This window comes from Castanea sativa, chromosome 5 (assembly GCF_040712315.1).
Source record: "Castanea sativa cultivar Marrone di Chiusa Pesio chromosome 5, ASM4071231v1".
Taxonomy (NCBI): Eukaryota; Viridiplantae; Streptophyta; class Magnoliopsida; order Fagales; family Fagaceae; genus Castanea; species Castanea sativa.
Genome location: NC_134017.1, coordinates 41,536,187 through 41,564,069, shown reverse-complemented (window position 1 = coordinate 41,564,069; position 27,883 = coordinate 41,536,187). Strand labels below are relative to the sequence as shown.

General features: G+C 34.4%; 2 protein-coding genes across 4 annotated transcripts; both read left to right on the top strand.

The window, feature by feature from the left end:
* Positions 1 to 396: 396 nt before the first annotated feature.
* LOC142633704 (triose phosphate/phosphate translocator TPT, chloroplastic) lies at positions 397 to 8,293 on the top strand. Of its 2 annotated transcripts, none has more exons than XM_075807945.1 (12): positions 397 to 1,003; positions 1,146 to 1,214; positions 1,590 to 1,655; positions 1,805 to 1,883; positions 5,550 to 5,670; positions 5,792 to 5,887; positions 6,172 to 6,284; positions 6,416 to 6,493; positions 6,611 to 6,727; positions 6,988 to 7,087; positions 7,193 to 7,293; positions 7,927 to 8,293. In XM_075807945.1, the coding sequence occupies exons 2-12, from the start codon at positions 1,210 to 1,212 to the stop codon at positions 7,942 to 7,944; spliced, it is 894 nt and encodes a 297-aa protein (XP_075664060.1). In that variant the 5' UTR covers positions 397 to 1,003; positions 1,146 to 1,209; the 3' UTR covers positions 7,945 to 8,293. The 2 variants fall into 2 exon arrangements, with proteins under 2 accessions (XP_075664060.1, XP_075664059.1); XM_075807944.1 differs by having other exon boundaries at positions 405 to 998.
* Positions 8,294 to 11,666: 3,373 nt separating this feature from the next.
* On the top strand, positions 11,667 to 26,741 carry LOC142633656 (homeobox-DDT domain protein RLT1). Of its 2 annotated transcripts, none has more exons than XM_075807900.1 (18): positions 11,667 to 12,246; positions 12,354 to 12,824; positions 13,498 to 13,577; positions 14,368 to 14,778; positions 14,864 to 14,953; positions 15,063 to 15,227; positions 15,351 to 15,573; positions 16,605 to 16,705; positions 17,182 to 17,268; positions 17,363 to 17,515; positions 17,616 to 17,771; positions 20,106 to 20,315; positions 20,489 to 21,229; positions 21,331 to 21,888; positions 22,900 to 23,532; positions 23,779 to 23,883; positions 24,804 to 25,067; positions 25,419 to 26,741. In XM_075807900.1, exons 1-18 carry the CDS (start codon positions 12,048 to 12,050, stop codon positions 26,151 to 26,153), a joined length of 5,382 nt encoding a protein of 1,793 aa, XP_075664015.1. In that variant the 5' UTR covers positions 11,667 to 12,047; the 3' UTR covers positions 26,154 to 26,741. The 2 variants fall into 2 exon arrangements, with proteins under 2 accessions (XP_075664015.1, XP_075664014.1); XM_075807899.1 differs by having other exon boundaries at positions 25,416 to 26,741.
* The last annotated feature ends 1,142 nt before the right edge of the window (positions 26,742 to 27,883 follow it).

Here is a 27,883-nt window from a genome sequence, read left to right as displayed (position 1 = left end):
TGATAATTATCTCAGCATTTGAGATGGGTATTATGAATGGAAAAGAAGTAAAAGAAAAAAAAAATACAAAAGTTTAGGCCTCATTTGGTAAGAGTTTTTAATAACAACGTTGTTTAAGTATTGTAAAAATATATATAAGTGAAAATATGTTCTGAAAATGAATAATGTGGTGTTTAAAAAACAAAAATTATTATTTAAGGTTATAAATATATATATATATATATATATTTTTTTTTTTTTCGGAAAAAGTCCAAATTAAGGATATAGAGACGATAAAATGGAAGCTCACCACCACGATTGGACAAAACAAGCCTTCCCTCTCAAGCCTTTCACTGAGGATAAGACGGGTCCCACGACACCCTTCCCCATATGATATCAGATATCCTCAGGTCCTCCATAGCCACAATTATTAATTATTAATTATTAATTTATTATCTCATATCTCCTCCCTCGAACACTTCCTTCTCTCCAGTTGCACCACAAACACTTACACACACATTTTCACAATTCACATTCTCCCCCCAACGCTCTCCCACCGTTCATCAAATCATTCACTAATCCCTGATCCTCGTCACACTGGTGTATCAATTTTTATAACGTGAACTAGCGAGGCACTGGATTAAAACAGTGAAACTTTGCTATCTTCTCTGTTGCATGGTGTATGAATAAGAGCTGAGTTTAGCAACCACAAGCACATTTTGATTTCTCTCTCTCTCACTCTTAGAAACCATGGAGTCGCGAGTGTTGTCACGCGCCTGCACCTTCGCTTCGCTCTCTCAGCTCCGGAAGACAACAAGAGAGAACAACAACAACAACAATAGCGTAAGCTTTGTCTCAGCGAGGCCGATTGGAGCCGTGGGAGAAGGAGGGAACTTGATATGGGGGAGGCAGCTCCGACCAGCTCTGTTGCTTGAGAGCTCATCAGCTGGGAAGCAGAGAGAGAGTGTGAAGCCTTGTTTGGCGGCGGCTTCATCGTCTCCAGGGAGCGATTCCGCCGGGTGAGGTCCGTTTCCCTCCGTACGTTCTGACTCGGTGGTGGGGTTCAGAATAACTCGATCGCCCCTGTCAGTCAGCCTCGACACTGATAGTTTTCCTTTGTCCCTTTCTCTCTGACTCCGTTGTTGTTGTTGTTGTTGTTATTACAGGGAAGCAAAGCCTGTCGGTTTCATCCAGAAGTACCCGGCTCTCGTTACTGGCTTCTTCTTCTTCATGTGGTATGTTCTAAGTCTAACGGTTAGATAAAGACTATTTTTTTTTTTTTTGAATGATAAAATATTTTTTATACATATATTTACACTTTTTTTTTTTTTAAAGATATTTGTAATTTATGATGTTAACTCTTAATCATTGGATTTGACCAAAACATCATTTAGTTTTGGTATATAAAAATAAAATGAAACATAAATTTTTTTTTATACTGTAGACCGCTCCTGACTGTATGTGTCGTGGACTGTAGGCATTATTATGGCCTTTTTTTATCTCTTCTATTTCAATTTTTATATATAACCTTCTCATTGAGAAAAAAAAAAAAAAATTAAAGCAAAGGACTTGAAGATGTTATGAGTAATTTGTGATTGTGCAATGTGCAGGTATTTTCTGAACGTGATTTTCAACATCCTGAACAAGAAGATCTACAATTATTTTCCGTATCCCTAGTGAGTAGTATGACATTATATTGAAAGTCATGTGTGCTTTGAAACTCATCAAGGGGAAAAAAAAAATTTTAATGTTTACTTTGAAGTGCGTAGGATATTGTAAAGTAGCGTAGTCTTTGATGAAAGTTGCCTTCTTCTTGCGTGTGCAGCTTTGTCTCGGTTGTGCACTTGTTTGTCGGCGTGGTGTACTGTTTGGTCAGCTGGGCTGTGGGCCTTCCTAAGCGCGCTGTAAGTGAAACAATCCCTTCAAGTTCAACACCCACTTACTTTGTATTACTAATTTTGTTTTTGGTTACTGTGTGGTCAGAGCAATGTTATCCTCTTTAAAATTTTCACAATTGTTTTTTCTTTAACAAAAGTTTCTATTGAAGCAATATCATTTTTAATATGTTCCCCTTATTAACATTATTTTTTATTATAGATATTGTTAAGGATAATATAAAAAAGTTTCTATTGAAGCAATATCATTTTTAATATGTTCCCCTTATTAATATTATTTTTATTATAAATATTGTTACGGATAATATAAATCTTTGTATATTGAGGGTACAAACTAATATGTCATCAATTATTGGAGGTCATTTAAATATTTATTTGTGAGGTAATTGAAGCCTTACCAATTAAACCGATTGTTATATTAATTTGTAAATTTTGCATAGAAAAATTTGTAATATATATATCTTTACTATTTTTTATTTATTATGTATACTAATCCAAACAGGCTACATCAAAAACTTGTGAGGAAAACAAAAAGAGTTGTGAATTGATATATTTCCATTTAATGGATGCCCTAAAGGCAATTTTTTTTTTTTTAATACAAGATAGAATTTTTACTTTAGCCTAATCTACGTGTATATGTGTGTGAAGCTCCCTCCTGGAGACTTGAACCCCTACCTTTACCCCCCACACTCTACAAACATTTATACCTGTGGAGTGACCATCGTACTAAAGGTATGCGGTGGCCCCTTAAGGCAATTATTTAAAAACTATACTAGGAAAATTTTGACACAACTTTTATGAAAAATATAAAAAGGTGTCAATGAAACATTCAGCTTATCTACACTTTTAGTTTATTTTTGCTATTATTTATGGATCTCATTGCACTTTTTGATACTATTTATGAATCTTATTGTATTATTTAACTTATTTTTTAACAAATTTTCTACACTTTCAATAAAAAAATTTTAATTTCAGCAAAATAATCATTTCTTTAAAAAGTAATACTAGAGATACAAAATTTTTTACAAATTACTGATATGATGTATGGTTATTAATAAATAAAAACGTGATGTTAATAGTGAGCTAGATAAAAATCAATAAGAAATCAGACACATTAACCATTTGTAAAAATGTTATAAAATAGTTTATATCGATATCATTACTTTCTTTAAATTGCCAAATATATCGACAGGTTGAGAATTGAGATTGATATTACCTGAAAACTTGTTATTTACTAATTGGTCCCATGTCACGTACTGCCCAAATGTGAGGTTGTCACGGGACTTGTGTGATGTGTCATCCGAATTTTTTTATTTTTTATATTATTATTATTATTATTCTTTTTGAGACTTGTGAATTGTGATCACGGACCGAATAAATTTTGTGTCACATAAAGTTGCACAATAAATGTCATAATTCGCTCATACTACATGGGCGAGCTGTGGTTTGTGAAAGGATATCTGAACATGGACTCACCACACACCTTTTTACTAATCATAACTCACCTTTGTGACGAGTAAGGCGAATTGTGACATTTGTTGTGTTATTTTATATGACATTTATTGTGTCATTTTACGTATCAGTATAAGGACTCTCACCGACCACCTGATAAATTTGCGTGATAATTTTTTTTTTTTTTGACTCCTGTAAACCTGGATATGAGATATGTGCAGCAGCAGCAGCTCCCTTTGTATGTATAATTTTTTTTGTTTTTGTGGGGCCACTACGATGGTCATCTATCGCTCACATAGTTTAAAGAACTCTGGGCCTCTGGCAAGACATGTCCTGCGGGAAAGAGAAATTTTTAAAAAATATTATAGTTGTCTTGGCTAAAAATATTATGGGGTGTTTGACTCCAAATAAAAAAGTCAGTTTATATTATTATTTAGTTTATTTTTATTATTATTTATAAGTCTTATTGTATTTTTTTGTATTATTCATGGGAAGTACTATTCATAGGTCTCACTGTACTATTTCAGCTAATTTTTACTTTTATTTTCAGTACTTTTAGTAAAAAGTTTTCGATTTCAACAAGATAAGCGGACCTCAAACGGACCCTAGTATAATATAACGTTCATTAGCATTATAAAAAAAAAACCATAATTGTAGCATTTTCATTGGAAACGCCCTTGAATGTGTTGATTTTGGATGTGTTTATTTACCATTTATTTAAAGTGGAAAAAATCACAATTATATTTTGGATAAATTACACATTGCTTGTTCAAGCATTAGCTACATTTACAATGTCCCCTCCAAAGTATTAATTTGCTTGATTGACTTCTTAATTTAAGAGAATTGTATCAATACATTCCCTACTATCTAAACTAGTTTATAACTATATATATATATGCATGAAATATGTTTACAAATAAGTATAACTAAATGCATATTAAGATTTCACCAAATTTATACATAAATATATAATGTTTGTATATTTGAAAATATGAAATAATTAATAAAATAAGGGAAATGTTAACGGATGCCCTTAGGATAATGGTTAACAATTCATTTAAAGAAAGTTTTTACAGGAAAAGAAGAAAAAGTAATTAATATTTTAACAGATTTTTTCATTTCCCATAAAAGTGGTGTTAAAACTTTCATAAAATGGATTGTTAACCATTGCACTAAGGCCATCCGTTAGCATGACTTATAAAATAAATATAAGTTTATTTGAAACAAATGAAAAAAAAAACATTTAAATTTTTATCCATGAAATACTCAATTTTAGTTGTGCAATCACTAATTATATAATAATAATAATAATAATAATAATAATAATAATAATAATAATAATAATTTTGATTCAATGGTTGCACTTATTAATTTTGATACTGTGGTTTTCTCACCTAATTTTGATTATAAGAAAGTTGAATTGGAGTAGTGTAGTAGATAGTTGAACCAAAATTAAGAAAACTGGATGAGACACATATACAATTTTTATTTTTATTTTATACAAGATAGAAATTTTACTCTACCCTAATCTAAGGCCATTTTGGATATACACCACTGTCAATTTCTTTAAGATCTTCTTCTCTCTTCCCATGTGTGTGTGAAGTTCCTTCTTGGAAACTTAAACCCCGACTCTTCCTCCCCCACCCACACCTCACAAGTACTTATACTTGTGAAGTAATCATCGTATTAAAAGTGTGCAATGATAGTACATGTACAATATTTATGATATTGTGGCTTTAGCGTCTATTTGACATTATTGTAAGGAGAACATTTTAAGTGCTTGGTAAGTTACAACGAATTGTGCTTTAAAGTTCTTGGTTAATAAAGCATAAATAGTGAATTGTTGAAAGTTCCAAATTTTAAGTTTATCCTTATAAAAGTATTTTCACCTTTTAAGGATCAGCCAAAAGAGCTTTAATACTTATCAATCCATCCAAAAGCAAAAACATGTATGATTAGTTTTTTGGCAACTCTACTCTACTCTACTTTTTCTCCCTCCTCTTCTATCCAAACTGGCCAAACTCGAATTTTCTGTACTATAATGGGTTGTAGAATGCCAAACTTCAACATATAAAGGGGAGAAGTTCCCCTAGGGGGTTAAAGTTGCAAGATCATATCTCTTAATGCGGAATTTCTATACAGTCCCATTTGTTGTGATACATTTGAAAACCTTGTCTCTGCACTGATCTGTAAATGCTGTATAACTGGGGTTTCTCTGTGTAGCCTATGGACGCGAACCTCTTGAAGCTGCTCTTCCCTGTTGCCGTGTGTCATGCACTTGGCCATGTGACCAGCAATGTCTCATTTGCAGCAGTTGCTGTCTCATTCACACATACAATCAAAGGTGATAATGAGATAATTGCTCTTACAGGATTTTGCCTTTGTGTTTTTGAAATTATATACTTAATGCTTGCATCAATTAGGTCCAAAGTATTGTCTATTGAAGTTATGTTTGTTTGTTTCAGCTCTTGAGCCCTTCTTCAATGCTGCTGCGTCTCAATTCATACTTGGGCAATCAATACCTATCACTTTATGGTTGTCTCTGGCTCCTGTTGTTCTTGGTAAGCTCTCTTCCCTCTTTTATATGGTTATTTCAGTCATATCATGAAGGTGGAAATATCCTTAATCTAGCTTGATGGCAGTCCATATTTACCTATTAATTTACAGCGCTACTATTGACTAGATGACTGGTTTTTGAAACTAATAATTGTTACATCACAAGTATACTTGAAAAAAAAAAAAAAGCCTTTAATTTTGAAATTATGGGATTGCAGATCATGAAGATCCAGTCCCTGCGTTCTTAGTACATTTCTAATGGTATCTTTGCCTTTGATTTGAAATGCAGGTGTGTCATTGGCATCATTGACTGAACTGTCATTCAACTGGGTTGGCTTCATTAGTGCTATGATTTCCAACATTTCCTTTACTTACAGGAGTATCTATTCAAAGAAAGCCATGGTTATCTTCTATGCAACTCTTTTTAACCCTTCTACCTTGAACTTAATGAAGTTAGACAGTTCACAATTGTGATTTAAAGTTTCACCCTCTAATGATCTTCTTATTTTTATATGTTTAATTCTTGTTTGCAGACTGACATGGATAGTACTAATCTCTATGCTTACATTTCCATCATTGCTCTGTTTGTCTGTATTCCACCTGCCATCATTGTAAGTGACACTTCCCTTGCGACCCCTAGAATTTTAATGTTTGTAACCCCAAGATTACATAGGAAAATTTTATGTTTTAAAGTGACTCCTCATTTCCATTTCATATATTTTTAATAGTTGGACGGACCTAAACTGATGAAGCATGGCTTCGGTGATGCAATCACAAAAGTAGGTCTAACCAAGTTCATCACAGACCTTTTTTGGGTGGGAATGTTTTACCACCTTTACAATCAGGTACATTTTGTTTTCTACATCTTATTTGGTAACAAATTCTTGGTTGACTTATACAGTAAGTTTTCTGTTCTTGCAATTATACACACTCGTTAGTTCTTCTCCCTACTGTTGATTAGCTTTAAATATGTAAGACTAGGCTTATTTAGCCAACTGCTAGATTAGTTCCTCCTTTCACCTTTGATATCCTTGTTGACAATTTCTAACACACTGTCATGTTATGTGCTGGTAAAATGTTTTTTATATTGGCTGTTTGGAAATAGTTGGCCACCAACACCCTGGAGAGGGTGGCACCTCTTACACACGCAGTTGGCAACGTATTGAAACGTGTATTTGTCATTGGATTCTCAATCATAGTCTTCGGTAAATCTTCATCCTTATTTCCTCTCCCTTTTTCTTTCTTCTGTGTGTTTTGAACCAAAAAACTTTAAACCTAAATGTTATGTAACATATTTGTCCTGGCATCAGGTAACAAGATTTCAACACAAACTGGTATTGGAACTGCTATTGCAATTGCTGGAGTAGCAATCTACTCTTACATCAAGGCCAAGATGGAAGAAGAGAAACGAGTGAGTTTTTAGCTTCAACTCTTTTTTCCCCCTAGAGGACAGTCATAGGACCAAACTATACTTCAGTTTTGGGTTATGAGTGTTAAAGCATCCAACCTCAGTGCTTAAACTAATAGATGGATAGGCCTAACTATTACATAAAACCCATTACCCATACCACACATATCCCAAACCCAACAGCTGTTGGATTCACTAACAATGAGCAGCATTTATGCTTCAAAGAATAACTGCCATTAAAATTATGCGTTCATGATAACGAGTTAAAATCTAGTCCTACACCATAGCCTTATGCTATTGAATGTTGCTCGCCTCTTAGTCCTCCCTATTATGTTGATCTGTTCTGTGCTGTGCATGGCTTCTGACTACCATTTGAGAAGGATTATTTCAGTAAGAGAGGGGTTCCCAACTATCAGAAAAATCCACAGATTTTGTTCAGCATGGCACTTGGTCTATTTTATGTTGTTCCGAATCTACGGGTTTAGGTCCAATTATGTTATATTAATTCCTCAACTTCTTTATTTTTTTTCCAAATTGGACTTCTTTAACTCTAATGGGCATCAATTTTGGACATTTAATATATAAATAAAAGTAAAGCTGAGTTTCATTAAGTTGATTTCCCTTTTCTTTTGGCAGCAAGCGAAGGCGGCATAAGAAGGAAAGAAGTGCGGACAAGGGGCAATCATGTATTGTAAATTTTAAATATTTCCTTCAGAAGAGAGTTTACAAAATTAGTAACCTACCCTTACTCCCAAAAAAAAAAAAAAAATTGGTGTTTAATATCCTTGTGGTAGTTCTTTGGTTTTTTTGTTATCTTAATAAATTTTCTTTGATTCAAGTAGTGACAATTGCTCATTTGCAATCATCTCATGTTGAGTGAAAATAATGAATCGCCTTGTCTGCCACAAGTCATAACAGGCTTTAAACAGAGATGATGGAATGCGTGATTTATGAAATTGTAGGAACTTACCATAGCTAGGCAGATCATGTCTGGTACTGCTCATTAATTCTGTATGTATTTTTCTAACACTTTCTTGCATTTATTTTCTCGCTTTTAATGTAAGGTTTTTTTTTTATGCACAAGAAGATGAGAAAATACACCTACTTGGAAACTATACAATAAATTTGATTCATTATGGAACTATGAGTTAAAAATTTCACTTCATCAAAGAATAACTAATAAGATTGTAACTTCACTCTCAAAAAAAAAAAAAAAACTAAGATCGTAACTAGAAAGGTAAAGGACTTTCCAAAGCAAACGCTATCCTATGCCCATTGTTGGGTTGGTCAGTCTAGCTTTGATGGTACTTATCATAATTGTCTTGATTGTGGAAATGTTTGATTTGACAGTACAAGACTTCAACTTTTATTTTGCTAAAAAAAAAAAATTGTGTATGATATATATTTGATATGAAGTTAGTAATACCATCAAAAATAGAATGGATGGTAAAATGTATTGTAACTTAACTAATATAATTTGGTGTTTTCAATGAAGATGTTTTAAGGTTTTGCTCTTTCTCAACTATCAAATTTTAATTAAAAATAATAAAAAGAAAACCTTGATCAATGCTCCAGTTAATCACTATGGTAGTATGGTTATTCTGCCATCAATGTTTTTAGGCATGCCTACGGACTTCAACCTTCCCTCTTCAATTAAACTCAATGCATTGTGGTGTGGTGGTGTTTCACCTCATTATTGCAATATAAAGTTTAAAGGTTATAATATTTTACCATCTTAAATTATATTTCAAATTACATTTTGTATCAGAAACTTTTCAGAATGCATGGTTAGCATCTTAAAATATTACCTGTGTTAGACTTTGTACTTCACCGTTAATCCTGCTGTTATTTTAGATGAAAAATCAAAGTTTAGGGTACAAAGTGTCATGGAGGGTACAACTTAGGGTGGTAAAATGTAATTTCTCTCTTATTTTTAAAGGATTGAGAAGAGGAGAAATTGAGTCTTTTCATGTGATACTATCCAAAATAACGGTAAAATTGATGGTGGGATGTAAAGTGTAACATAAATTATAATTTATGATGCAAACTATGCATTCTAAAAGTTTAGAGTGCGAAGTGTAATTTAGAATATAGTTTAAAATGATAAATTTTAATTTCCTCTTCAAATTTAAGGTTTACCTAAATTTTCAAGAGGAGGACCCTACCTTTGATTCTAGGAGAAGCACAATACGAGTTTCCGAATGTTAATATTGAAAGGTAAAATTGGAAAACAAAATACATAAACAATTAAATAAAAAAAAACATTTTACAAATAGAATCAAGAGTTTGGTCTCGATATTGAGTTGTACTTTAAAATATTTTCTTTTAGAGAGCTTTATAGTGTCAATTTCTGATGATTACTTTTTATCATCAGTCAATGACGGCTCTAGAAATTTTTTTTAAAGTGGTCACTAAAAAATTTAAATTATACAAAATCTAATAAAGCGATAACTGGAATATTTACTACAATTGTGAGTTGACTCACTACGGAGAGTAAAATTGTTGTGACTTCAAAGTTAAAAAGAATATAACTATTATTACCATCAAAGAGAACTAACAACCACAATATTTTTCTTGGTACCATTTTTTAGGAAAAATGAAATTAGAGATTATTTTTATTGAATAGGTTGAACGAACTACAAATTTGAATATTTAGCGATTTAATATTTTTACTTTATAGTAGGCTTTTTGTTGAATAATTAGATCACTTGTTGTTGTCTAGTCTTATCTTGTTTTTGTTTAGTTTATGTTTGTTGTTATTTGGGCTAATATTTATTGTTGTTATTTATTTATTTATTTTTAAAATTTTATAAAAGGGATTAAGGATTATGTTTGAGGGGTAGAATTAATTTTGGGATTATGCTATGTCCACAATATTTTTACAATAAATCTTATACAAAAAGTTGCTATTGGTGGGTAAAAAACATAATATCTGTATTGAGCCCAAATCAGAATCAGTAATAGCTTAACATATTAGATTTGTTGTAAAATTATTGTGAAAATATTGTGAATGTAGCATTATTTTTATTTTTTTTGAACCCAACTTTTTGTAGCATTATTCACAATAGGTTAGTTTAACAATTTTTTTTTTAACAAATGTATATATGCCATATTTTGTAAGTCAAGAGGGTCCTATGATAACCCTGGCTTGCATATAGAGCTGCCAGTATCATCAGATTAAAATACCAATTGATTTATGGTGTAAGTAGAGATCAAATTTCAACTATTTTATTTATGATAAAAAATAATATCAATTAAACTAATTAAACTCACTGTTTTTTAAATACAACATGCGCGAAGTTTGCAAAATCTACCTCAATATGACTCAAAGTTGATCTTTTCCCCTCCTTTTGCTTGAGCTCGGAGAGCCATTCCTTAAGTAAAGTATATTCTTGTTTAGGCTGACACGTTTCTTTTGCTAAATTAGCTTTACACGTTTCTAGTAACTGAGGATGATTCCTCATTCCTTGAGCATCTATTTCCTTTTTAACCTGGCTTATTAAAAACAAAGTACAAAGTTACCATATGAAAACCCAACATTTTCAACATAATTTGTCACATATAAGCAGTCAAAAGCTTGCTCTAAGGGCAAGTGATCTATAATCAACCAACCTTTTCCACACGATTTTCCCAATACCCAGTCAAAATCTTTCATTTTTCTTTACTTCTTTCTTTTTATTTCTGGTTTTTTTAATTAGTCAAAAAGTATTTGGTTTTTTAGTCAAAAAGTAATTGTCATATAAAATATAAAAGTATAACAATACGTAAAACACGTTGTTGGGGTTGTCCCAAGGTTAAACCTTGTTGACCCAAATAGCCCACTCCACAAGCCCACTCTACAATTTGGCCAAGACGAAAAACACACATCGGGGCCCACAAAAACACAAACCGCAAACACCGAATCGATCGTCACACCCCAAAGATTTCCAACGAACCCAAACCACAAACCAAAACAAAACAAAAAATAAAAATAAAAAACCGAAAAAAGCCTTTCAATTCATAAACTTTTATTAGAACCGAATACACAGTTTCTCACTCACTAACAAAATCACTCAAATTTAATATAAAAAATTAAAATTAAAAATTAAAAAAAAAAAGTTCATCAAATTTAAAAATCGCTCGTGAGCTCTTTAAAACTTTAAATAAACAAAAAAAAAAAAAAACAAAAAACAAAAAACAAAAACAAAAACAATCCCATGATTTTTTTGGCATTCTAGCCCACATCAAGGCCTTGTTTGACACACAAACACAAACACACCGTTCATTAAAAAGAAAAAATTTTAAAATTAAAAAAAAAAAAGGGAATTATGGAAGGTGGAATTAGAGTCAGGAAATACTGTTGGTTTTATCATGCCACTGATTTTGCCTTTACCTATATCTCATTTGTTTTAATATTTTTATTCTTCTTCATCTTCTTATATTCCTATTATTATTATCATTATTATCCTTTCTTATTAATTGATTTGAGAGAGAGATATTTATTTTTATTTTGTTATTCGATGATGATAATTCGCCTCCTCCCTCTTTCTCAGTTTTCTCTTCCTTCCTTGACTTTTACGTATTTAAGTTTTGTTAAAAAGGTAAAAGAATAAATTACACAAACCCACCACAAATCGCAATCTTTGTTGTTTTTCGAGGCTCTCTTTTTTGGTTGGTTGTTTCGGATCCTTAGGGATTTCTAGGGTTTTGAAAAGCGCTGTGGGCTGCTTGCTTGTGATCGATCTCGATTTTCTCGATCCTTGTTGTGTTCGTCATCAATGGAGGCCGCTTCAGAGGAAGAGAACCAGAACCAGAACAATGAAGAAAACATCAACAACAACAACAACAATAACAACAGCAATAGTAACGGGAAAATCAACAACAACAACAACAACAATTCCAGTGAAGGACAGAGCAAGCCGAAGCGTCAGATGAAGACTCCGTTTCAGCTCGAAACTCTCGAGAAAGCTTATTCCAGTGCGTACAAATTGTGAATTCTCTTTTCTTTTTTTTGTTGTGGTTTTCGATTTGTGAAATTTAGATAAATTTGTTGATTTTTTTTTTTTTTTTTTTGCTTGACTCAGTGGAGACTTATCCATCGGAGGCGACGAGAGCGGAGCTGTCGGAAAAATTGGGGCTTTCGGATCGGCAATTGCAGATGTGGTTCTGTCACAGGAGGTTGAAGGACAAAAAGGACGGTTCGGCGAAGAAGCCGCGTAAATCCGCGTCGACGGCGGTGGTGGCGGCGATGCCGGAGTCTCCTGTTGATGAATTGAGGGGTGGAGGTGAGCCTGGGAGTGATTACGGGTCTGGTTCGGGTTCTGGGTCGGGTTCGAGCCCATTAGGTCGCTCGGAGTTTAGAAATGCAGTGTCAAGGAGTGTGCTTGATGATGTACCAATCATGAGGAGGTATTACGAGTCGCCTCAATCGATATTGGAGCTTAGAGCTATTGCCTGTGTGGAGGCACAGTTAGGAGAGCCATTGAGGGAAGACGGGCCAATTCTCGGGGTTGAGTTTGATTCATTGCCGCCTGATGCATTCGGGGCACCTATAGGTATGGCTATAGGTATTAGTATTAGATACTCCTGTTATTTTATATGCTTAATGTGGTAAATTTTATTCATGTTATTGATGATATGTTGAATTTCAATCATGTTTAAGCAAGTAACTTGGTGCTCAAAGATGTTTAGTTAATCTATATCTATGTGGTAGGGAATTTCAACTATATTTGTTTTTCGTATTCTTTAGTAGAAGTAGAAGTAGTTAAAAAGGATATGTCAATAAGGAAGTAATAGAGACTTTGGATAGAATAGAAGAATGAAGAAAAAGAATACACGTGATCAACCCGACTAATTTCCTTTTTAACTATCTAAAAAAGAGTTATTTTGAATCAACTTATTAAAAAATAAATAAAGAGTTATTCTGTATCTGTTTGCTTTTACCTATCTTGTTTAGTCAGTAAACGGAGTACTTTTATTTACTTAATTATGATCTATGGTTTATTGGAAGTGTTATGCTCCCAGGATGCCCACCCCAATTTAATTGGATTTAGGGCTTAGTTGGGTTGTATTTTCACATGATAATGACCTTATAGTTTTGATAGTGGTTCATTAAATGGTTTGTGAAGCTTGAATTTGTTTATTTATTTATTTTTTTAATGAGTTAAGTCCTGTAACCATTTTGATGGTGAAAACTAATGTAAACCTTTGGTATTGCATGTGAAACAGCTGTTTCAGAGCAGCCGAAGCGGTTGGGGCATCCTTATGAAGGCAAATTATATGAGCAACGTGATGTCAAATCTTATAAAGTTGGTCTCTTAATTCTTTATTGCGATTTTATTTATTTATTTATTTATTTATTGTGATTTATGCAGTGATCATCATTAATTTGGCATGCACAGTGATGGTTGGGATGTTTGATGTTTCCTTCTCTGTTATAAATCTGCTTATATAGTTCAGATGCTTGATGATTCCTTTATGTATGGGTTTTGGTCTTCATCTTAGTATTGTACCTCCATTTTAATTTTGTTTTCAAGTTTCTTTACATGAAGAATCTATTCTCATGGTGTCTGGTTCGTTGTCCGGTTTGCTTCTGCTTAGAAATTCAAAACTAGCCAAGTAGCCGTGTAAAGAATGTGGTAGCTTGAAATAAAAAAATGCACATACATTTACTTCCTAATACTAGTACCAAGAGCAGAGTAGCCAATTATCTCTAGCTCAAATAGCACTTTCTCTCCTTGTAAGTGCAAGGTGGAGGTTGAGGTCGTGGGTCCAAGACCTACCCAGGTGTGTGTTACATACCAATTAAAGAACCAAGTGCAGGGTATCTTGCTCTTATGACCAACTTGGTCTTTATTATAAATGTTTCTCCTTGTCATTTCTTTTTCCCTTCATGAAATAGGAATTCTTGCTCTTAATGAATTCATATTTTTAAATTTTATACTTATATAAAAAAAATTATAAATTTTATAATGTTGGACCTTGTCTTTATCAAATGTTTGTGTTTTTGTCTGAACATTGTCTTTGTTAGAAGGAAATATTTCTTTACTACCTATTCTTCTGGGTTAACATCTTGGAGTTGAATGAAATTCATTCCAGGCTACCCAGAGGGCTCTCCATGAATATCCATTTCTTCATGACCAACCTGGTGCAAGACCTGATGCGTTTGGACAAGTTTCCCAATCTCATTTTCATGACTCAATGATTGATGCCCCAACTGCCAGAACTTCATCAGTTGTGCATGGAAATGAACAATTGCCCAGGGTGCATGGTGTCCAAGGTCATGTACCTCGTGTTCGTATTTTTCCCCAGCAAGAAAAGCAGGCACTTGCCTTATCATCACCTCCTAGGGATGATGAACGTGTCCCACAAAGGGAGTCCTTGACAAATGTTAGAGTGAGTTCTCAGTTTGGTGATCATCCTATTATTGGACCAGAAGATTCATATGTATTGTCTGATGGGCAAATATCTCATAGTGATGCTATTTTGCGGATGGAAAAGAAACGCAAGGTATCCTCAACCAGTCCAAACTAATTGAGAGTATTTTTTCTCTTTACAAAGGATTATTTTATATATAGTTTTTTGCCTACTGTAGAGTGAAGAAGCTAGAATTGCAAAAGAAGTTGAAGCCCATGAGATTCGGATTAGGAAAGAGCTTGAGAAACAAGATATATTGAGACGAAAGGTTCTAACTTCTTAGTCATGAGTCTATGTTCTCTGAAGTTAACCTTTTTGCCCTTCCCAGAAGGTGTAAGCGTCTTTGTATACTGATATTATGAACCTTTTTCTTGTAGAATGAAGAACGAATGAAGAAAGAAATGGAAAAACAGGACCGTGAAAGAAAGAAGGAAGAAGAGAGGCTGATGCGTGAAAGACAGCGAGAGGAGGAGAGATCTAAGCGTGAGCAAAAACGGGAAATGGAACGAAGGGAAAAATTCTTGCAGAAAGAAAATTTAAGAGTAAGTTTTGTTAATGACATACTGTAAGTTATTTAGAGGTAATTTTTCTGGAATAAATGATCAAATTCCACCCGTCTCCAATTTCTATCTTTCCTTTTCCCCCCTTCTCTGGTTATACTAAAGGCTGAGAAAAGGAGGCAAAAAGAAGAGCTCCGCAAAGAGAAAGAGGCAGTAAGGCGCAAAGCTGCCATTGAGAAGGCTACTGCGCGCAGAATAGCTAGAGAATCTATGGAGCTTATTGAGGATGAACAGCTGGAACTGATGGAATTAGCTGTTGCAAGCAAGGGCTTGTCCTCAATGATCCATCTTGACCATGACACACTGCAAAATATTGAATCATTCAGAGGTGAGCATTCTGTTGAGAACTTTTGGTTCAGTCTTCATTCATTTACATGACTGCCTTTCATTAAGCCCTAATCTGGTCTTTTATAGTTTTGAGGAAATAAAAATGATTTAAATATTAACTTCTTATTCACATTGTTTTGGTTCCCAGAATATGAAAATCTCATGTTAAAAATAACTCTCTCTCTCTCTCTCTCTCTCTCTCTCTCTCTCTCTCTCAATTGAACAGCAGTACTGGATTCTGGCTACCAGAATAAAAATATAAGACTCTTTCCTCATGAAATTGATAATTTCCACTCTCTAATCCTCCTAAACCATAGCAAAAGGAAGATTCAAACATTTCCTTTTAATGCCCCAGTTTCTGCAAATACCCTTCTTAGCTGGGGAACACCCAAAAATTCAAACCACTCATAGTGTTATGTCCTGTTTTTCAATGTTGTTTCAATAAGGTTTTAGATTTAATCAGTGTCCCTTTTCTGATGGTTTTGAATGTGATATTGCATTCTATTAGGAATGAAGAGAGAATGCTTATACTGGTTTCAACTAAATTGAATCCTAAATCAAGGTCTCTACTTCTTGTTGGGTGTGTTATATTATATGGGATTGACTTTGTTCATTGTGATGATGGTGCTTGAGGAGGAATGGACAATAATTGTCATCTAAGAGATAAAGTGCTGGTGTTGGACTTGGTGGTGGCAGTTAAAAATTTGAGTTGGTAGTAGTATAATTCTATTGTCTTCTCAACTCTTTATAGTTGGCTGGAAAGTAAAGGTTGGGGCTCATGTTTTACTTTAACTCAATTTCACAAGTGGACTGCGCTTGTACCATATTACTTTTAATTATGTGTTTGAGCAAAGAAAGTGGAGTTTATGAATTTGAAACCCATCTTTGGTGTTGATTCAATTTAAATAGATACAAAGTCTTCTGCTGAAGAGATGATCTTTTTACCATAATTTGGTTTGCATTGTGTTTTTATTTGCTGTGGTTAGTCTTTTTTAATTGTTCTGATCAGATCTGATACCATTTTTGTTGTAGATCTTCTGAGTGCATTCCCACCTAAGTCGGTGAAATTGAAAAAACCATTTGCGGTTCAACCCTGGATCAATTCGGAGGAGAATATTGGCAACCTTCTGATGGTATGTCAGTGGTGCTTATCAATCCATTTTATATGCGTAGTGGAAAATGAATTATGATAATCACATAAGGTACACATTTTACCTTTGTGCAAGAGGTATCATAATGCTATCTTCCATGTTCGCACTATACAGTTTGTAACTAATTGAGACTAAAGGTTATACATACACCTCTGTTCTACATTGAATATTGCAATTTTGTTTCTTTAAGAATAAATGAATGCTGAATGATAATTTAATTAATTAATGTTTATGTTATTTTGTGAAGATAGTGATTTTTGGATAACATTTTTCTTATATGCTTATTTCATACTGAATAATAGATATTTCTTTTGATAAAAGGAACTGAATAACAGATATGGATGTGCTGCTATTAACTGCATTTATTAAATGTGTTTTTCTTTTCTTTGAGTGATAATGTTAGCTAATGGAATCTAGTAATGCCTCTGATTTTTTATCTGAATTTTTTTTCTTTTCAGGTGTGGAGATTTTTGATTACTTTTGCTGATGTTCTCAAGTTATGGCCGTTTACTCTTGATGAGTTTGTTCAAGCTTTTCATGACTATGTGAGTCATTCATAGGTCTTTGATTTCAAATTTCCCACTCATTAAATTTTGCGCAACTGCTTTTTGCTTGGTATTCATACCATTTTGATCCCAGGATTCAAGGTTGTTGGGCGAGATACATCTTGCTCTTCTTAAGTTGATAATAAAAGATATAGAAGATGTTGCTAGGACACCATCTACAGGATTAGTAGTTAATCAAAATGGTGCTGCTAATCCTGGAGGTGGACATCCACAGATTGTTGAAGGGGTAACCTCTGCTCTATTCACGCTTGAATTAGTTTATTTGCTTGCCATACTACTTTTCTGTGTTTGTTGCAGAATCATTTTTGATGTCATTTCTGTATTAGGCTTATGCATGGGGCTTTGACATACGCAACTGGCAGCGGCACTTAAATCCATTGACATGGCCTGAAATATTTCGGCAACTGGCCCTATCTGCAGGATTCGGGCCACAGTTGAAGAAAAGGAGTGTCAGATGGTCATACTCGCATGAGAATGATGAGGTTACTGCTTTTCTATACTTTGCTTTTGTCATTTATACCCTTGTGCATTGCATAAAACTGTTGTTCTGTATTAGCAGTATATTTTGATGAATTAGACACCTTGCTTTAGGACATAGGAGACCTTCGTGTGTTTGTGTGAATATATAAAAAAATAAAAAAAATGAAGGAATAGAAAAGAACAAGTGCAATAAGTGCTTTCTATTTCCCATTATGCTTTAGTCATAATCCTTGGTATATTTTTATTATGCTCTGTAAATACAGAAAAATGAAATAAAGCTTAGAGGTGTCCTAAAAATAGATTCTTGTTCAAGGAACTCACCTGTGTTTTGACCCATTTAGCAATTTGTGGAATATGTCTACTGTTTGGATGGCTAAATTTATTTTTCAGAAGGATATATCAGATTTGTCAAAAATTTTCTCTACCAGGGTATTTTTTTTTCCTTGTCCAATTCATTCCTGATATTTTTATTTTTAAATGATAAATTAAATAATTATTGAAAGAAAAGGGCACACCTTATTTTACAGGGATTATACAAGGGTTATATATATATATATTTTTTGATAGGTAAGAAAGTAATATTATTACTAGAAGAGAAAAAAAGATACAAAGAGTTCACGATAGTGAACAAAGAACCACAACAACAAAAAGAAATAAAGGAATCAACATCCTATTCTAAGAGACAAGAAAATCAGTAGTAGTAGAACAATCAGAACGACCCCAACACCGAGACCAACCAAAGAGAGTCCGCTAGCACAAATCTAACAATTGAGTCATTGATTTCTCAATATCCTCAAAAGAACGCCGATTACGTTTAGTCCAAATAGTCCACATCAAACAGTAATCTAAAGTTCTAAAGGTTTAGATATTTCAAAAATGATGAAGATTAACTGGAGTTAATCTATCTACTGCAATATAAAAAGCTCATGGAGTTGATGTTTTAGTGGAACCTCCCTTCGCTTGATCATGCCAAAATCAATTAAGTTTTCCAACCCTTTTTAGTGGAACCTCCCTTCGCTTGATCATGCTAAAATCAATTGATTTTTCCAACCCCCTCTAAAAAATTGATTTCTTAGCTTTTTTATATTGCATTCTTGTGGCTCAATGGCATTGCCTAGTTTTTTCCCGTGTGAAGAACCTGGGTTTGAATTCCCCTCCCCCACTTGTAAGCAAAAAAAAAAGAAAAAAAGAAAAAGGAAAAAGTCTTATTGCTATTATTCATTTATTTTAATTTTATGCTTTGTCTAAGGCTCTAGGGTGAGGCGCTTGCCTTTAGAGCCCAGGCGACCACCTTAAGCCATGAAAAAGTGGCTAAGGCAAGAGCCTCAATTTTTTTTAATGTATTTATTTATTTTTATTTAATTTTTTTATAGAAGCTTGTAAAACCTATGTTGTTATTATAGGAATAAGTTATATTAGATATTAAGGAACATCGCGTACACAGGAGGTATTAAAAAGCAGAAGCTTGTTACAAAACCTATTGGTAGATTAATTGATTTACAGAAACTTATTGTAAACTTATAGAAGCTTTTTGTAAAACCTATTATTAGAATAATTGATAGAGCCTAAACCATGTTAAGTCTATTTTCAAATCAATTAATAAATGTAATTTCTTCATGCAACACATTTCAAAAACACTTGATTATAATATCTCAATACATTAGGTACAAGTATAATAACTATATTTAGAATTTGGCGCCTTGATTTAATTGGGCTAGTACCTTTTTGTAGCCTCATGCCTTGGACAATATAAGGCCCTGGATCCTAGGGTTGCCTGTAGCCTTGGACTACCTTGATACCTGGGTTCTAGAACTTTACTTTTCAGAAAAAAAGATTTGTAATCTGATTGGCTGTGTTTCAGAAGATGGCTACTTATACTATAAGTTTGATAGATATGGTTGAATATCTGAGTTTACTTTTAGGTAACTTGAGTCAAAAAGATATTCTTCTTTTGTTTGTTTTTTTTTTTTGGAGTGTACGGGTGGGGTGGGGTGGAGAATGGTCAAGCAGTGATCTTCATGCAATAATTAATAGTTATTTGGAACAAATTATTATATTAACCAACATCAATACTCTGATTGTTGTAGGGAAAAATATGAATTAAGATATTTCCTGCCATAGTGATACTCTGATTAAAGTTTGTAGCTTATTATTGTGGACACTTGCTAAATATAGTGGTTTTTTTATTAATTTAATGTTGAAGTAGTGTGAAACTTTCTGTTACTGTTTAGTATTTGCTAGAGCAATTTGGTTTGTTCTGATGTCGAAGTTCAGGACCTCATTTTAATATTATTATATTTCTTTTATTAAATAAGACAGGTTATATGTAATTGCAGGGTAAAGGTTGTGAAGATATAGTTTCTACTCTTCGTAATGGTTCAGCAGCTGAAAATGCATTTGCAATAATGCAAGAAAAAGGGTTATTACTTCCCCGAAGATCTAGGCATCGGCTGACTCCTGGAACCGTCAAATTTGCTGCTTTTCATGTTCTTTCACTTGAGGGAGGCAAGGGATTAACTGTATTAGAACTTGCAGACAAGATTCAGGTAAGTTTATATTGTTCTTAACTAAAGATTTTTGGTTACTGGCCTTCCCCATGGTTTGTTGGCCTTGTGTGTGAATGATTAATCCCCAGGTCTGTGGTTCAGGGAATGGTGGAGTGAGAGAGTTAATTTTTTTCAATTTTCTGATTTTTCCTGATATAATTGTATGCTGTTAGAAATCTGGACTTCGGGACCTGACAACGAGCAAGACACCAGAAGCTTCGATTTCTGTTGCTTTGACAAGGGATGCCAAGCTTTTTGAAAGGATAGCCCCTTCAACCTATCGCGTGCGTGCTGCTTTCCGGAAGGATCCTGCTGATGCTGAGGCAATACTTTCAGCAGCCAGAAAGAAAATTCAGATATTTGAAAATGGGTTTTTAGCTGAAGATGCTGAGTATGTTGAAAGAGATGATGCTGAGGATGTTTTAAGAGATGATACTGAGGATGTTGAACGAGATGATACTGAGGATGTTGAAAGAGATGAAGACTCTGAATCTGATGATGTCGATGAGGATCCTGAAGTGGATGATTTTGCAACTCTGTCAACTGGGAACAAAATCTCCAATCCCTATGGTGAAGTGAAAACTTGCTCAGGAAGTGGAAAAGACGATCTTTGCAACGATGTTGCACTGAATCTGCAGACTGAGTTGGAGAAGGATTTTTCACCCATCCCTTTGGCTGGACCCAAAGATGAAAACTGTCCAAGCACTGCCAGTGAGCTCTGTGTTGTTGGTGGAGGCATCAGTGCTGTCAATCAAGAAAATATGGAGATTGATGAAAGTAAGTCAGGTGAATCATGGATTCAAGGACTTACAGAAGGAGATTATTCTGATCTCAGTGTAGAGGAGCGTCTTAATGCCCTTGTTACCTTAATTGGTGTTGCAAATGAGGGAAACTCTATTCGTGGTGTTCTTGAGGTAAACATCTCTTGCCAATTGTAGTGTACTGATCTATTTTATATTCTAAAAACTATATGCTTGTTTTTTCTGTCTTGAATTTGACAGTAAGAGTTTTACAGGATCGCATGGAATCAGCAAATGCTCTCAAGAAACAAATGTGGGCAGAAGCACAGCTAGATAAAAGTCGCTTGAAAGAAGAGATTATAAGTAAAGCAGATTTTTCGTCATCTATTACGGGGAGCAGAGCTGAAATGCAGTTTTTGAGTTCTGCAGTGGAGGGCAGCCAAAGCCCCTTTCCTAATGTTGATAATCAACTTATTGAGGCATCCCCCAGCACCGCTGAAAACCAAAACCCACTTGTTTCACAAGGCATCCAGGATCACCTCAACAATGTGCCTACCGAAAGGACCCCTGGTCAAGATTTTCCCACAGGTCCTGATAATTTCCTTATTCAGCAACTTGGATATGCTTCAAAAAGGTCAAGGTCACAATTGAAATCTTATATTGCGCACAGAGCCGAAGAGATGTATGTATACAGGTCCTTGCCTCTTGGACAAGATCGCAGGAGAAATCGATACTGGCAGTTTGTTGCATCTGCTTCTAGCAATGACCCTGGTTCTGGCAGGATCTTTATTGAATTGCATGATGGCAATTGGAGGCTCATTGATTCTGAAGAGGTAAATAAACTCTTTATTTTTTCCGTTTGATGCTTTTCTGCCCCCCCCCCCCCCCCCCTCCCCAACCCCCCGAAAATTGGGCCATTTTTGACTATGTGACCTCTATAATGTCAGGAAATGTTATATTATTGATGGTATATCTAGTTTTTACTAAATGGTTTGCAAGATTTTTCACTTTTTTTTTTTTTAAGCTGGAAGAATAGTAGTAAGTGTCCATTTGACACAATTGTTTTTGCCAACTTATTTTACTATTTAACTTATTTTTGCTATTATTCAGGGGTCCCACTGCACTTTTTGATACTATTCATGAGTTTCACTATACTATTTCAGCTAACTTTTTCCTTTATTTATAGTACTTTTAGCAAAAAGTTTTCAGTTTCAATAAAATAAGCGGATCCTAAACAGATCCTAAATGTCTTTGACAGTTAATTGGCAGCCTCATGTTCATACTTTTAACATAATTTTTATTCATACTTTTGACATGATTGTCACTGACCCCTCAGTGACAATCATGTTTGTGCTTGAAAATGGGGATCCAAACCAAAATGGTCGTCTTTGCTTCTGAAAATAATGTTTGTGCTTGAGAATGGCCAGTTGGCTGTCGTGCTAATGAGACTGTCCAAGGTTCTTGAGAATTTATGCCTTGCATATTACCATATGTTAAATTATATGGTATATTATCTATGGTTTTGTTTGCTTTTACAGAAGATATCTTATTTGAATTAATATTAGAAGTTTTTTACCAAGATTAATCTTGATTTTCTCTAGGAGAACTTATAGTGTCATAGTCTTCTCTTGAATCCTGATCTTGGCAGGCAATCCAAGAAACTTCCCATAAGATATGAGGTTCTTGTATGTGTCCTATTTTTGTGTTGCTGGTATTATATATATATAAAAAAAAAATATTTTTAGTCAAATTCTTTATTGCTGCTTATGATTGATGCCTTTGTTACCATTTATTGTAATATTTCTGTTAACTGTTATAGTTCTTTTAATTCTCTTTCTGTGTAGGCCTTTGATGCTCTTTTGATATCTTTGGATGCACGGGGGATAAGGGAGTCCCATTTGCGTTTAATGTTGCAAAAGATTGAGTCATCCTTCAAAGAAAATGTTCAAAGGAATATGCCAAGTGCTAATGTTGTGGGTCGAAGTGGAACCATGGTTAAAAATGAGGCTGATGAAATGAATTCTAGTCCAGACTGCCCGGCTGGTTTTGACAGTCCTAGCAGTACTGTTTGTGGTTTAAATTCAGATATGTTGGAGACCTCATCTTCTTTCCGAATTGAGCTTGGGAGAAATGAAACTGAGAAGAAGGCTGCCCTTAATAGGTATCAAGATTTTCAAAAGTGGACGTGGAAAGAGTGTTTTAATTCGGTGACATTATGTGCAATGAAGTACGGGAAAAAGAGGTGTTCACAGCTGTTGGGTGTTTGTGATTTTTGTCTCAATTGTTATCTCTCTGAAGACTCTCACTGCCTTTCTTGCCACTGTAGTTTTGGTACTAGTAATAATGATTTTAATTTTTCGGAACATGCAATTCAATGTGAAGAGAAAAGGAAGATACATATGGGAAGTTTCCAAATATTAGATTCTTCTCTTCCACTGGGAACCAGATTGCTGAAGTCTCTATTAGCTTTCATTGAGGTAAGATCATGATTGCCTTTAAGAACTTTTGTGCTGAGATAATTAGGAGTTGATTCCCAAAATTGTTAAATATTTATTGCACCTGGCATTCTATGTGCTGATAGTTAATGTTCAGCTTCCCTGTGTGTTATTTATGTCAATCCATCTCCCCCCTTTTGTTAGGGGAGTTGTGCCACGGGTTCAACCTGTGTTAGTGTGAGTTGTTAATTTATGTATCAGTAATTAGCCATTTACATTATTTTATAGGTATCTGTCCCACCAGAAGCTCTTCAATCATATTGGATGGGAGACCATCGAAAGACTTGGGGAGTGAAGTTGAATGCATCATCATCAGTTGAGGACCTTCTACAGGTCTTCATTTTACTCAATACTTTTGATGGAATTCTGTATAGCTTCATGTGCTAAATATACTGTTTATCCAAGTTTCTCCTGTCCATTTTCACTATCTAATCATGATGATTAGTATCATTTGGTATTCAACTTGGAGTCACAGTTTGATTTATATTCTAACTTCCATTAAGGGATTGTAATATTCTGCTTAATTGATGGTAGTGGAAGCATGTTTAATTGTCTTCTGAACTTATTGTGCCGAGGATTGGAGGTTACTCTTGTCAGATGAAATGTTATTATCTTCTCTTCCTCCCCCCCCCCCCCCCTCCGGCGTCCCACACTTTTTTATTTTATTTTATTGATTATAGATTTAGAGTTGGGCAGATGTAAGTCTGATCTTTTGTCTACCCCTGCCCCACCCGCTAAAATTAAAATAAGTCAGCATAGAGGTATATTTGTTGTTGCATCTCATGCAGAATATAATTCAATATCAATATCAATATCAATATCAATATTCAATTGGCATGGAATTAAGAGTGCCAAAATGCATTTACAGAGACATTTGTGTGCTAGTCTGTAACTGATTACACACATGGTATAAATACACAGCTAAGCCTTGGATGAAAAAGCAGTAGACATGCTCAGAAATGGCCATGTTCAAGCATGACTTGCTAGCAAATTATATAGGGAAAACATGAAATCAATTTTACTTTATCTTATTTTGCTTTTTTCTATCTTTTTATTTTCTTTTTGATATTTTTTATGGACTATTGTGTATTACTCTGCTCATATGGTATTGTCAGTTCACTACTTCCATATTGCATAGTCTTGATTTATATATATGTGTGTGTGTGTGTGTGTGTGTGTGTGTGTGTGTGTGTGCTTATTTTATTTATTTTTTTGGTGTGATCATTTGCTCAATTGAACAATCTTTGTTCCAGATATTGACTCTGTTGGAGAGAGTGTTGAAGCGAGACTTTCTATCATCAAATTTTGCAATGACAGAGGAACTGTTGGGCTCCTGTACTCAGTCAGGAAGTTCATTGCATGATTTTTCTGATCCTAGATCAATACCTGTACTTCCATGGATACCGCAAACCATGACAGCTGTTGCTTTGAGACTTTTTGAGCTTGATGCATCTGTAATTTATTTGAAGCAGGAAAAACCTGAGCCTTTTGAGGACAAGGAAGTCAGAGAATATATAGTGAGTTTTTTTTTTTTTTTTTTAATGAATTCGTATCATTGCTTTCCTTCTTTTTGGTTATGTCTTTTTAAGAAAGTTGGTGAAGATGTTCCCATCTCAAATGCTTGCAACTCTATAGCAGAAAGCTAAAGAGTTGAATGTCCTAGCAGCCTGCTTCTTTATAAATGTAGAGTTCAATGTTGGCCTATCATGAAAGATCAATAATTGATCCTATCTGCTGCCTGCTGTTTCTGAAATTTCACATTTGTGAATTCTTAGATGCTTTTTAAATTGATGTCATCTTTGGCTAAATCTTCCACTATGTTGTAAAAGATATTACCGCATGATTTCTCTTTTCCTTATCCACAGAAGCTTCCTTCAAGATACGCCCCTTTTGATAATGTTAAGGAGGTTGAACTAACAGAACTCAACCATGATGAAAAGAACTTTACTGAGCTGAAAAGCAACCGAAACAGCTATAAACGTGGGCGAGGGGGTCGTGAGCAAGGGCGAGGTAAAAAGTGGCAGAAGAAAGCCCGTGTTTCCTATTCTAATGTTGGAAGGCGAAATGTAAAGAGCAATGAAAATTTAATTCAAGGACTAAGACAACAAGGACAAAGAACGTATGGACAAGGGAGTGGACGGGGACGTCGAACAGTTAGGAGGAGGAGAGTGGAGAAGAGGGCTGTTGATGAGAGGTTGCTGAGCCATAGGGCTGATACATATAGGCCCAAGAGCATTGATGATTCACCAAGAAACTTGGGCGAGGAGTGGGATGATGAAAGAATCAGCATGCACCCTATGGAGGATCCTAATTTTAATGATGCAGAAGCAGTGGATTCAGATGATAATGCCCAGGCAGTTGAATATGAGCATGGAAATTGGGAGATTGGGTTCGCTAGTGCCTCCAATGGGTGGAGAGAGGATCTAAATGAAGCGAGTGATGAAGATGTGGATGCTTCTGAAGATGATAATGTCATTGAAGAGGCTGGAGATGAAGATTCGGAGGCAGATGTAGATATGAGTGATGGCTCAGATGGAATAGCAAACAGGGTCGGCAATGATGAAGGCTCAGAATCATCAGATTCTGACGATTATAGTGATTAAGTTTCCATGTTCAAGTGATTAAATTCTGATGTTCAACAGATTGCTGATGCATTAGCAGCAGACAAACATGGGCTGCATAAAATTTTTGGTGTTGCAGCTTCATTTTGCGGCGGGACCTGTGTACAGGGGAAAGAAGAAGACAGCATTGTCCCACCCCCCCCCCCCCCCCCTTTCTCTTTCTTTTTGAATTTATTAATTGGTTTCAGTGATGGGGGGGATAATGATTTGGAAGAGTTAAAAGATGTGTTGATTATATGTAATTCATTGATGGAAATTAGGCTGTCTAATGTAAGCATGTTGACAATACTTTTTATACATGTGATCTACATTAAAAATTATCAATAGTCTCCATGTTTTCAGCGATATGTGCATCTGTTAGAAGAGAGTAGAAGGTACTGCAGGTTGTCTTAGGTGCTGGAATGGAGATTTGCTTAGAAGAGAGTCGAAGGCATCTATTAGCGAGTTAGGGTTTTTGTATTGATAATGAGCAACTATGGGAGAATGAAAATCCCTCCAGTCCTTAGGGAATTGATGTAAATTTTGTTACTGGGCTTCATCAATAAAATTCTATCGTTTTTACCTCAAAAATTATTCTCAACAATTTAGAAATCCAATATCCTTTTTATCTTTTTTTATTGGGTGTGAATTTTGAAAATCTAACTGGTAGATTGTATGTTTTTATTATATCTTTTATGTTTGCAAAATATCAAGAATATTAAAGATTAATTGGTATGTCATCAACAAATGTTTAAATTTTAAGTTTTTGTGATTCAAAATTATGCATTAAAAATAAGTTTATTGATCAAATAGTAAATAAAATTCAATTTGAACGAAATTTGACAAAGAACATGTATACAATTGTTATAGTTTTTTAAAATTTACATTCAATAAAAAGATATATGAGAAGTTTGAAAGATTTCTTCCTAAACTAATTTGTAAGGAGAGAATCATTTTTCTTCTAGAATGGTAATATTGTATTTCCGGATGCTTAGCACTGTTTTGTAGTAAACAAGGTACATTCATGGACCTCTTAAAGAAGTAAACCTCTATATTTGTCCAACCCTATAAGATCCAAGTAAATTAGTAATAAACTTCTAGTTTATTCATTAAAATGAAAAAGTGAAGGTTCAGGCCCATTACTACCCCCGCTCCATGAAATGCTGCACTGTCAAATGGTGGTGTGGTACATAATGCTGATCAATAAACTGAGATGGTTTGCTGATGGCCAATGTGATGCTACTCAGTAAACTTGTCCAGATCAGAGGAACTTGATGATTCTCCTTCCAGTGCTCAAAATGTTATTTCTGTTGTGTTACTTGTGTTGACTAATCTGATAGGGAAGTGCTCACATAATGCCTTATTTTTTATTTTTTAAGTGAGTGAAGATTTCATCGAATTCAAAATAAAACGCAATTACAAAGATAAGGAATCAGATCCTCTCCATTTGAAATGGGAATACTTAAGGTTGCACAATAAAATCCATTTAGCTAGGTTATGGGCAACAATATTAGCCTTCCCACAAATGTGATTAACAAAACATTTTAGAGTGAGAGTTACAAAAACTACTTGGTTACTTTCCTCGCCAATATGTTTTATCGCCCAATGAGGAGAGGACGTGGATTTCTGTACGTAGTGGGATAATCAACTTAAGAGCAAATGACATACTTGATTCCCAATTCCTGTGCTTTGGCTACTGCTAACAGTGTGTTAGGAGGTTATGATGACTCAGA

What these genes read in the sequence shown, in the direction of transcription:
- LOC142633656 (XM_075807899.1), top strand. Translation starts at nt 12,048, where the DNA reads ATGGAGGCCGCTTCAGAGGAAGAGAACCAGAACCAGAACAATGAAGAA. An exon ending in TCTCGAGAAAGCTTATTCCA is followed by an intron (nt 12,247 to 12,353) that starts GTGCGTACAAAT and finishes TGCTTGACTCAG; the next exon opens with TGGAGACTTATCCATCGGAG. An exon ending in ACTCGCATGAGAATGATGAG is followed by an intron (nt 17,772 to 20,105) that starts GTTACTGCTTTT and finishes ATGTAATTGCAG; the next exon opens with GGTAAAGGTTGTGAAGATAT.
- LOC142633704 (XM_075807944.1), top strand. Translation starts at nt 730, where the DNA reads ATGGAGTCGCGAGTGTTGTCACGCGCCTGCACCTTCGCTTCGCTCTCT. An exon ending in AATTATTTTCCGTATCCCTA is followed by an intron (nt 1,656 to 1,804) that starts GTGAGTAGTATG and finishes TTGCGTGTGCAG; the next exon opens with CTTTGTCTCGGTTGTGCACT. An exon ending in TCTATTCAAAGAAAGCCATG is followed by an intron (nt 6,285 to 6,415) that starts GTTATCTTCTAT and finishes TCTTGTTTGCAG; the next exon opens with ACTGACATGGATAGTACTAA.